The 11,897-nt window shown below is 42.6% G+C and overlaps 1 protein-coding gene across 2 annotated transcripts; it reads right to left on the reverse strand.

The window, feature by feature from the left end:
- Positions 1–867: 867 nt before the first annotated feature.
- On the reverse strand, positions 868–11,897 carry STX8 (syntaxin 8). Of its 2 annotated transcripts, none has more exons than XM_032961206.2 (8): positions 11,756–11,897; positions 9,236–9,335; positions 7,940–8,034; positions 5,480–5,593; positions 3,359–3,477; positions 3,175–3,267; positions 2,200–2,301; positions 868–1,286 (listed from the first exon to the last, which is right to left on the reverse strand). In XM_032961206.2, the coding sequence occupies exons 1-8, from the start codon at positions 11,770–11,772 to the stop codon at positions 1,222–1,224; spliced, it is 705 nt and encodes a 234-aa protein (XP_032817097.1). In that variant the 5' UTR covers positions 11,773–11,897; the 3' UTR covers positions 868–1,221. The 2 variants fall into 2 exon arrangements, with proteins under 2 accessions (XP_032817097.1, XP_032817098.1); XM_032961207.2 differs by lacking the exon at positions 11,756–11,897 and adding an exon at positions 11,395–11,534.

The raw sequence follows: 11,897 nt of genomic DNA on the forward strand, positions 1-11,897 counted from the left end.
AACTAACTGCACAACTGTCATATCATATTACAGCTCTGAAAGGTAAAACACAAGTTTTCACATATCATGAACATTATTTGCAGAGCATTAAGAGACCTAGTGAAGTGATTCGGAAGGAGTTATGTGACATCGTCTGGGGCTCTTCTGTGGAGTTGGGAATGAAAATGTCTCTTAGCAATAATCACTTTTTGCATATAATTGTACAAAAATTAAGCAAATGAAATTTCGTACTATTTCCGTAGCTCGATGTCTTGTCACACTACTGCTGTTTAGGGCTTGCGCGCATTGGTTTTAACAACCACAGCTGATGAGCCACGTGCAGTGAAATACATTGTACTGAATACCTGCGATATTGAGTGCAGATAATTATCACCAATATCGATGCAAAAAAATGTACACGTTAAATTGAATCTGAAATACTTGAAAAGGAAATACAAATCACTTTCTTTCACACATTTCCATTATCCATCTGCTCTAAGTTAAAGTGGTATTTACTTTAAATATCTTGTTGAATACATAGTCTGTTGTAGATGCACTGTGTGCATGGCCAACTCTCTGTCTGAAGTCATGTGGATGTAGGGGTGGGCCAGATACAAAAAAAACATGCTACAAAACATACCTAAGTTATGCCAAACGTGTATTTATTGTCTTCTTTGTTTTTTTCGGTTCTTCTTTGGTTCTTTCGGTAAGGTCCGGTAGAATGAGAATAAAATAACACAATAAAATTCTCACGAATGGTGGGCAAAGGTGTAAAATGTGTTTTCTGCTTTTCATTGTTTAAGGTGATCGATTTACTTGCCAACAAATTTGGGGGGGCACCGAGTTACGATTGAGGAGCAGCGAGCAAATAAACCAGCGGGCACGAGAAACATTTCATTCATTTATTCACAAGCGCGGTTAATCCATAACCTACCGATGGGATAATCGTGCTAACTGTACAATTGTCTGGGTGCTATTGAATGCGTGTGCACTCTGTCATGTACAAGTTTTGAGGATTTTTTTTCACGCACGCAAAATGCACTTTGCGAACACAATCATGAATGTGTCATGTGTCCACGTGTAGCGAATGCTCTTAACAGATAACCGTGGAATGTGTAGCCCTTCATCATCTGATCCAATGCCCAACTCATCTTCCGATCAGCCAGACAAACCCGGCCATTCTTAAGTGCATGAAGCCCTACAGCGAGATGCTAACGATCCTCCTGACTTCGTCCGGTGGCCTCATTTGGGCCACACCGCCACTACTATGATGGCAATGAGTAGCAGCACGATGACCACCAGCATACCTGTCCAGTGACAAACACAAAGTCAACCGCACAAGGTCAATGTCAGCACCAGCATGTAAGTCCAGGCAACACAAAGGCACAATGACCACCTGCATGTGTGTCCAGAGCTACACAGTCAACCACACACACATATTGGTAGTTGCACTCCTGTCATGCCCCTGGGGCAGGACAGCTATGGTGACAGCACAGACTAGGGTATTTTAGGGCTGGAAAGATGAGTCGATTAATTGACAAAATACTATAATCGATAACTTTTTTTGAAACCGATTACTCAGACCCCTTTAAAAATGTCCACCACCCCGACCAATATCCTGTGTCTCAAAGGCTGGAAACCCTCACCAAATCACATCAAATGTGACGTGCTGATTATGTCAATGACGTCACCAAGCCCCGCCTAACACCTCCCATCGAGCAGCAAGTGGGAAGACATTTATTTCCCAACTATATTGTCGTTGTCCAATTGAGTAATCGAAACAATAATCGGTAGAGTAATATGTTATTAGAATAATTGGACAGCCCAGCTCTAAGGCAAAACGGTGCCAATATGTTAACTATATTGCCTGGTATACAGGAGGTCGTGGATTAGATCCCGACCCCTGTACATTTGTAGTTTGCATGTTCTCCCCGTGGTCACGTGGATTTTCCTCCAGGTCCTCCGGTTTTTCCCTCCACATTTAGAAACATGCGTTTAAAGAGTAATTGGCTGCTAAATAATTTCCACGTGATAAGCCACTTCGTTGAGCTATCATTTATGGCCAGGTCACTTCTGAAAAAGAGGTATATAGTCCAGTGGGCCTTACCTGATAAAATAAAAAAATACTTTTTGTCCGTAGTTTTTACTGCAGATGTACAAGGCTGCTAGTAAATTGACGATGTTGGTCACCGCGTGCAATTATCTCTTGTTGGCTCTTACCGCAGTTTGCCGACTTTGTTTGCACAACAGAGACGCTTTTGGTGGTTCTACGAATCCGCCCATCGGTATCTTCCACCAGGTTGGTCAAATCGTCGATGATCTCTGCAGCACAGAGGACAGCTCGATATTTTAAAGCCATTTCAATTAACAACACGTGTCTTTCTTGAATAATAATGACTAATTACATAATGCAGCTCTTTTCATCAAGGATCTTAAAGCGCTGTACAAAACACAGCAGCAGCAGACACTCAGCATAAAAACAATATTATAAATACATATTAAAATTATTTACTAAATGAACTAAGCGTTTAATAAGCGGAAGCGTATAAATAGGTTTTAAAGCGCATTTTCAAAATGTCCACAGATTCAGAGATCCTGATATCTCGTGGAAGAGCATTCCATAGCCTGGGGGCTACACGGGAAAAAGCTCGGTCACCCATAGACCGAAGCCTCGACCTGGGAATGCAGCTATCTGCATTCCCAGATCTTAGGCGATATATGGGTGCAGCATGTCACTGATGTAGGCTGGGGCAAGATGGTTCACTGCTTTGTAAGGTAACAATAGGATTGTAAACTGTATTCTATGTGAAACTGGAAGCCAGTGCAGGGAGGCCAAGACGGGTGTAATATGATGTGGTGGTGTTCCGGTTATTTTTGTACCAGAAAAGTGCCACATGTTTAAGCAAACATAACATTTACATGACTTTACAATAAGTCTCATTAACAGGGATGCTCACTCCCAAACAAACAAAAATGTATTATTCTTGCCTAATTATAACATCCAGGTTTATACATTTTCAGTAACTACACTTGGACACAATGGATCTGCTCCAGCGAAACGCGTAATTTTAAGTAGATGGTGAAGGTTTGCTAATTCTCCTGCACAAATCACCATGCAGCTGTAGCAATAAAATCATGACACATTTGCAAAATAACAAAAAATACAACTAATACAAAAAAAGACTGAATACTTACCATTCTGTGTTTCCAGCTCATTTCCAATGGCATGGCCCATCTGCTTTTGCCTCGCTATGATGGAAGAAAGCACCTCCAGCCCAGCATCCTGCTCTGTTCCACGCACAATCTGGGTTAGCAGAGCAAGCACAGAATTTTAAACATCAGACTTGCTGTTGTTACTGATTGGGTGACACTGCTTTACCCTGGATGATGCTTTTCTGTTGCTGTCGCAGATCGGCAAAGCTGCGCCCCCTAGTGTCCTCTGGCTCCTCCTCCAGCCAGGAGCTGGCTCCAGTGGCACCACCACCCAAGAGCCCCATCCTGGGGAGCACCCACACAGGCAAAAATGGTGATGAAACGAACTTAATCAGGCTAATTTGCGAATGCAACCAAATTAGCAATATACTCTTTGCTCCGATATATCATAAAAACACTAACAGGGATGGTGTCTGGTCATATATAAGTTAATAGATCACAATGAATTGGAAAATTTGAGGCTAAACTGGATCATGTACGACCATTTAGCAGCCAACCTATAGATTAAGAAATCATACGGTTTTCAACATAATACCATCTCCCTCCCCAAATTCTCACCAAGCTCCTATCCCCTCCAATATTTATTCCTCCATCACCGCTGCCAGTATGAACAAATGTTTGATTTACATTCGTGCTGCCTGTAACTGGCGAGTGGAGGACTGTCCACAAGGAGGCATGCTCTACCAACTATGCCACACACCAGTATTTTCATTGCAAAGCCCTCGGGCCACTGGCGGCCCCTGGTGGCCTTTAGTGCAGTCCCTGACGTGCTGCTTCCAACAATACACAAATGTAAATAGATCCGTAATAGAGGTTCTTGGGTTAGATCGCATAAATATATAAATGTGTCGTTAAAAACCGCCACCACCCGACACAGCCAACTAGTAAGGGTTGTCACGTTATCAGAACATGCCAATTCGTCACTAGAACAGCACACCGGTGTGTTGGAGAGCCAAGCCACAACATTTACAAACCGAGTACGATGTTTCGCCAGTAATTACAACCAACCCAAAAACCTCTATTACGGATATTGGTCGCGAAAGCCTACGTGTTAAACGGGTGTTGTCTTGCTATTCAATGCAATACGATGTTGATTTACGTAGCTTCTGATAGCGATCTCATCAACACGCTGTACAGGAAAAACGTAGGGAAATGTATTTTCTAGGCAAAGTCAGTCATTTGTCTCCATGCGAGTCCGAGTCTCTGTGTGAGTGAATGTAATTAAATGTGGACTTGTATGTTATATTAAATTCTCCCAAATGCAACTGTCGGTAGTAGTAGAACACGCGTGCCATCAAGGACACTCAATTTATTTGGATAATGTTGAAGTTTCATGCAAAACTAGCTACGACTGGCCATGACCAATTCGAGAATCTATCGAAATTGAAAGAAACCGAAATAATGTTATATATTTTATTATTTTATTTTTTCCCTTCAACGTGACTTTACCGAAAGAGCTAAGAATGTAATTTTAACCGTTCGGATAGCTACCGTCTTAGTGCTGCGTGGAAGCGAATCATCAAATAATACATTATTTAAATGCATGCCTACAAAGGGCAGCGTACTTCAAAAGGGATTACCGTTGGTGGGGCTATTTTAATAAACACAATAGACAGGAAGGACAAGTTCAAAGGGCTCACATAATGCACATACATAATGTACGTTACATCAGTAATCCCCCCCCCCCCACACATTGTGCAAGAGCGCAGAAGGGTGGTCAACACATCTACGCCTCTAGACAAGGAACGAAACAGATAGACTTCTCCACAAATCTGGCTGTCGCCTGAAGAAGCAAGTTGTAAATACTGGCGAAACGTCGTACTCGGTTTGATAATGTTGTGGCTTGGCTCCCCAGCACACCGGTGTGCTGTACTCGTGACGAATTGGCATGTTCTGTTTACGTGACAACCTTTACTAGTTGGCTGTGTTGGGTGGCGGCGGGTTTTAACGACACATTTATAGAGTTACGCGATCTAACCCAACAACCTCTATTATGGATGATATTGGTCGCGAAAGCCTACGTGTTAAACTAAAAAAGACCCTCAACATCGTGCTGTCAAACCCAAACCCCAATGATTTCCAATGTGTTGCGGCCCTCACACTGATGATGTCCTATCGGCGAAAGTGCTCCCCCCTCCTCTGAAAATTAGTGAAGAACACTGCCATACGCCAAACTTCAACTGGTGGGCTATGAGCCACACGGCACTGCTGAACTATTAATCGACCTAATTGACTAATAGTCCCCCCGCTCTAGTGAAATTTCCCTTTGTTGCACTTGAGCCGGTACCTGGCAGAGTCGGTGGTGCCTCCTCCGTTGCCACTGAACATGGTCTGCAGCTGCCGATCCTTGGTCTCGAGTTCGTCCAATAAGCTTTGCCTGCGCTCAGCCTCGCGCTGGGTGCTGTTGACGATGACAACAATGAATTCAATTGGGAAAATTCGACACCTACGAATGAACACGTCTAAATTACTGGCACTTTCTCAGATGCCACAAAAGAACAATGAGTGTCATTATAACACAGGAAAAAAACAAACGCTTAAATATAGTCTCAAGGAAACACAAATGGCAGGGATTATTTTTTTTAAATGGCTATGCGATGAGCAGCAGAGGGTAGTGCAGCAAATGCAATGTTTAACTGTACTTCGATGGTCTCGCATATATGCTCCCCACCTACACCAAACATGCACTGGGCAGTGTGCCGAAGTGTGGTCAAACACCCCCCATGACCCACATTGCGTGTGGAGACCCTCATCCAGTAGTGTATTAACTAAATGCATCTACATGTGTTTTATTATTGTCCCTATTTCTCTCACCTAGACCACTTAAACATATATCACATAGGCAAGAACATGAGAGAACAAAAAAATACCCCAAGCATGCTATAGCCAAACAGTGTGCACAGGATTAAACGTCTGCTAACCGGCTCAAACCAACGCACTTCAAAAATGACACCTAAATAAACTATTACACTGGAAAAATACTGCTCTGTTTGTAGACAGTTTATTTCTGTTTATTAAACAAGCGTAACCTCACCATCGCATGTCATTCAAGTCCTGACATCACATTTTCCTGGAATCAGCCCAGTGAAAAGAAATGAGATGAAACGTTGCGTTTCAGCGCGAGCTATCACAAGCAGGGAGCGCCTCTATACACACCAATTTATTCCAATGTAAAAAAAAAATAATGGAATATGACAATTATTCAACACAGGACAAATCTAAACCCTCGCCCTGACATCATATCTAGGCCCGACTCTTTTATCCAGTTCAAGCGCAGAATCGATACATGTCGAGATGTAAAATTGGCAACACCCAGCTGCCTATAAAGTCTAGGAAATATATCTGTACCTATGCCATGATGCTTTTGTTATCTGGGAAGAGGAGGCGGAGGCCATGTGTTTGTGGCCGCAATGTTGAGGGACGTGTGTTTTTATGTCACTGACGGCGAGAAGCGTTGTCAGCCTGTAATTCCCCTAACAAGTCACTTATTGAAGATCAAATTAAACAACTGCCTAGCTTATTCTCATTTCAAAGACACTCGACTGCAGCTAACCGTGTTAAGTGATGTACATGAGAGGAGCGAACACCTCCTCTATAAATGGAAATTCAAGGAGTTTGCTAATTGTGACTGCGATGAAGTCCGATCCATTACTCACATCACATTGTGTAGTAGGTCTATGTCAGGATGGGGATCTCTAGGAGTCTCTATTTAAGTTTATGGGCTTCGATTCGAGTCTCATCCCTAAGTAGGGAACTAAGGTATTGCCTAAATGTGACTGTGGTGAAGTCCAATCGTTCACTCACATCACCAATCATTGCCACACACATGCTGTTGCAGGAGGTACAAATGGAATCCATCTGGTGGCCCCAGCCAGACACCATAGAATGCCTTCTCCAAACTCTACACAAAAAGTTATAAACATGGTCCGTTTTTTTTTCAAATGCCATACAAAGGAGAAACATTAAATTCGACGCTCATTCTCTTCTATGTCTATGACTTTGTCCTCGAGAAATACATTCAAATACACCTTAAAATGCCATCAGCTTCCTTATCTGGCCTTACCCCACCCCCCGATTGCCTCCTCCACCCCATAAACAAATATATTCCCGTTCCCCTTATTATGCAGGTCAATGTCTTTTGTTGTAACGCATTCTGATGTGCGACTGACGGCATTAGACGCTCTTTAAACACAAGCTGTAATTATAATTGCAACAATGCAGCAAATTGCTTGATTAGTTATTTAGGAAGTTGCAGCACCAACGGTGCCAGTACCCCCTCTCTATAGTGGTCATCTCTTTCATAGACAGTATAAAGATGTAACAATTGCATTCTCTAGCAGTGCACGTGAGCACTCCCTGGTGTACGAAAAAATAATCTAAATTGCACGCTTTGCAATCACAAAGTCATACGAGTCAGTGTTTGGCAGATATCAAACACAAGTTGGTCTCAGCCAGTTGAGGCGTTGTATCACAAAATGTTTTGTACTAAACGGTGGGGCTTTATCTTCTCTTTTAGACCATTACATTGCAATAACAAGGTACTTCATGCAAGACAAACAACAGTGATTTTTTTATATATCCATGTATAGTTCTCCAATTCTTAAACGAGATATCAGTCAAGGTTCTCTATCCGTATGCAGTTGAGTATTTTTTAACGATAAGAAGACATCTTGCTGTGGTTTTGTGAGCATGTGACTTCCATTGTTTCGGGTTCAGACCAACAACAGACACTCAGCGGATGGCGTACATGAAGTTTGACGATGAGGCTCGAAGCAGACCGTCTCTCAGGCGCCCGATGTCTCGATTCAAGTTTTGCAGGGACAATCGGATGGTCACACTAACCTGCCAAACGTTAGAAAGAAAATCAACACAAGTTATGAGCATAGCAAGGCGTCAAATAGAGGCTACACTTGCATCAAGGTGCAGTTTAATCTACACGCAATATAAAAGCAAGTCATACCGTATTGTACAGCATTTGCCAACATTGCACTTAAGCTCTGGAAACCGAAAGCATACCACGCACCATAAAGATAACATTGATACGTACGTAATTTCCTCAGCAAAAGGGACAGGAAGATAACGCTCAAGTTATGAGACTGGGCTTAAACTCGATATGAAAGCATACAGATGAGACAATATTTCACCGAGTGACTTTTAATATATGATAAAAAGTAAGCCTTGCAAATTATTTAAATAAATTCAGAAGTTTGCCTTTAAAAATAAATCAAAAACACTCCCATTCACCTATATCTAAAAATACAATGCACTAAACATTCGTTTGTTTTTTTTCTTTCTGAATACTATTTACACAATAATCATCCAGTGACATGGGCTGGAATAGCTTGTTGCCCCAAACTCTGTTAAAGGCATAATACAAAGCAACATTTTCCATAAATCACCACAAACACAAGTTGACCTTTAATGTTAAGTGAAAAACGAAATGTTTAAGACAAACACGTCCCAGGGTTAATATACATTGGGCCTTATTTAACACTTGAAATCACATGCATAACAATTGTGATGGGTATGCAAATTGCTTTTTTGGAACTTTAATTGCGTGGAGTTTGACCTCTAAGCCACCCAGCCACATCTAAAATACTTGTTAGAGTGCTGTGCTGGCACAGCTGAGAACCTGGATTCAACACCAGGCCACTGCCTGTGATTAAACTGGGTTTTCATGTGTAGCGAGTTGATGGTCTCTGCCACGTTATCAAATAATTGCGCAACAAAAAAAACAATCACAATAAATTTGGTTCTTCACTGGATTTTCCCAATGCTCTGAGAATTGAAATATCGGTTTGATGGGTGATGAGACAACAATTACCATCATGGGGCAGTGGAAAGTGCTGTCCCTGCTGTGTCAACCAGAAGTTTCTTAAAAAGATCTTAAGAGGTGGATTTGTGACATCAAATGACGTGGACAATTCTCGCAATGTTCTGCGATTGATCCCAATGTATACATTCGTTTCATTCTGACACCAATCACAAAATCTGGATAGAATTGTCAAGGAAAGTTTGTTCAGTATGGTGCTAGCACATGTACCTTGGCAGGATTGCCTCCTGTTCTCTGCTGCCGGTTCCTCTCCTGTATGTTCTCCGCTATGTCCTGGGTCATACGGCACGTGGCCTCATGCTGAGCCAACCTAACAGAGAATTGAAATGCATCACTTGTATGTACATCCAGATAATGTATGCGTAAAGTAACAACGCACGTATAAAGAAGAGACGTCAAACAAGGCTACAATGACAAAACAAATTGGATTAGAATATTTTTTCTTAACAGATAAACAGTAAACATCACGGGGCCATGTTATTACAAAAAAAGAACGCATCACCCGCTCAAGGACTCTTGTGACACGTGAGTCGTGGTGCGTAAACAGTTGCTTGCCTCAACTATTTCAAATAGTCTCTAGAAAACAAGACCATGTCATACCTGTCAATCCCTTATCGGTGCCCTACCTTGTTACAGACCAATTCAGACCTTATTGGTTACCCCGTGACCTTATAACTCGAACCGTTCATATCCTAGAAAGTCCCATCACAAGGGAGAAATACAAAGACATTTTTTATTACATGATTTTATTTAACTGTCTGTTGTCGTATCTTCAAATCTTGTAACTGAATTTTAACCCACTTCCCAATGTGGTATCGATTGCAGACTTCGCATACTTATGTCATACTGATGACAATACTATATTCTATCATTAAAACTAAAATATATATTTTTAAACTATCTTTTATATGTTATGTTTCGGCTTGGGTCTAATTGTCCACGTTCAACTCACATTGGCAGTAAATCACCACGGTCCCTTACGTTATGGCAAGCTTCGGAGCCACTTCTTGGGAGTTGTGGAGTTCTGTCATTAATCGTACGGTACATTTAATTAAAGCGCGTTTTAAAAAAAAAGTATTTTTTAAACATGACTTATTTTGCCCGTATTGAAACGGCTGTACACCGCATGGACCTAAAACGACATTTGCCCGTACAAGAATACGGGTAAACCGTATGGGTTGACAGGCATACCATATCGAGAAGTGACAGTGGTGTACTGTAGTATGCAATTGTAATTCTGGTGGCAATGGCTTTGTCGGCAATGTGTCCACTCTCCCGTCAGAAATGGAGCCAACGCTTTTGACAATATTGAGAAGAGATCTCCCTGCAGGTACGTAATACATACAAATACTCTCACGAGCAGAACTGTACTTAAGTCAACTCTATTTTGAAATGAGCCCGTGGGCGATTGGTGTAAATTCCACATTCCGACGACAAGAATCAGTCTATTTCTGTGACCAGTCACAAGCTAATCCCTTAGCTATTTCAATGCTAAATTACTAGTTGCCTCTGTGGATGTGTAGATTTTGACTTTAACATAGCCATTTCCGTGACCAGTCACAAGCTAATCCCTCAGCCATTTGCACAAGCTAATCCCTTAGCTATTTCAATGCTAAATTACTAGTTGCCTCTGTGGATGTGTAGGTTTTGACTTTAACATAGCCATTCCTGTGACCAGTCACAAGCTAATCCCTCAGCTATTTGATATGTAAACCCCTTTGTCAAGGTGCCTCACTTCTCCCAACCAGCTTAAAAGTCGCTACGAATCTTAACATCGTTCATTGAAGCTCTGTCGTCCCGACAGGTCTGTGCCTTTCACCTGAAGACGGCCGCTTGCGTTGTGGCCGAAACGTCGTGATAATTTTATTGTTATTTTATTCTCATTCTACGTGACCTTACCGAAAGAACCAAAGAAGAAGAATCAGTCTATCCACAGGGCCAAGGCTGAGTTTACTTCCCACAGAGTAGTTGCCGATGGGGATCGATCCTGCATGGACAATGAAGAAGGGTTCTGGGCGCATTAACCATAACCGTGGCATTAACCTTTCTGTGGTTTAGTAACGTGGTACTTTTAATATCGGCGTTATGATTTATTAGCGCACTTACTTTGAACAAAAACGCCCCCAACCGTGGGTTTACTTTCCTGTTCAGGACATTCTGTTTGCATCAAGTGTTTCATACTTAGCGTATGTTGTTCTGTTTTCTGTTTGTTTGTTGTTGACGTTTTAACTCGAGCTCTAGGCCTCAAGTTTCCCCGTTCCTTGTTCCGCATCGACTCGCGAAGGCCGCGCGCAACTCGTGACTGGAACTTCGCGTGGGTGGTGGTGGTGGGCATAGAAGTACGGTACAACAATTCTGCTACTACTTACCACCCCCCGCTGCTGTCCGCAACGTAAGCACCCGCAAGCCTATAAACAACTTAGCTATGCGCGGTGGCTATCCATGACGAGGACCGAGCCAGCCTCGAACCCCGCTTAGCCTCCCGATAATCTGACGCCGACATGCAAACGACGTACAGTATAACACAATCGGAATCGATTCCAAGCGCCTAAGGCACGACATCGATTCCTGCGTGGTGCCAGACGCGAATCGATTCCAAACGGTTAATTTTATTGTTGTTAAATCGATACAAGCCGAGCAAACTAAAAGCGACGTCGCCACGATTATTCGTCTCGCCGAGTTTCCTCGCGAGCCCCGGGAGGGAGCGGGGGAGGGTGGCGACTCCCTTACCAACTGTCCGACGCCATCCTCGTCCTCAAAGCGTGGACATTTCCTTCTCAGAGAATGAAACAAGCGGTTCTTCGCCACCACCAACCCCTGCGGCCACACAGAACCGAGACGAAGTCGGGTTTAGAATTGGTGCCACGGATAA

The sequence above is a fragment of the Petromyzon marinus genome, chromosome 26, assembly GCF_048934315.1.
Source record: "Petromyzon marinus isolate PM22_M1 ecotype Great Lakes invasive population chromosome 26, UKy_Petmar_22M1.pri1.0, whole genome shotgun sequence".
Lineage (NCBI taxonomy): Eukaryota > Metazoa > Chordata > Hyperoartia > Petromyzontiformes > Petromyzontidae > Petromyzon > Petromyzon marinus.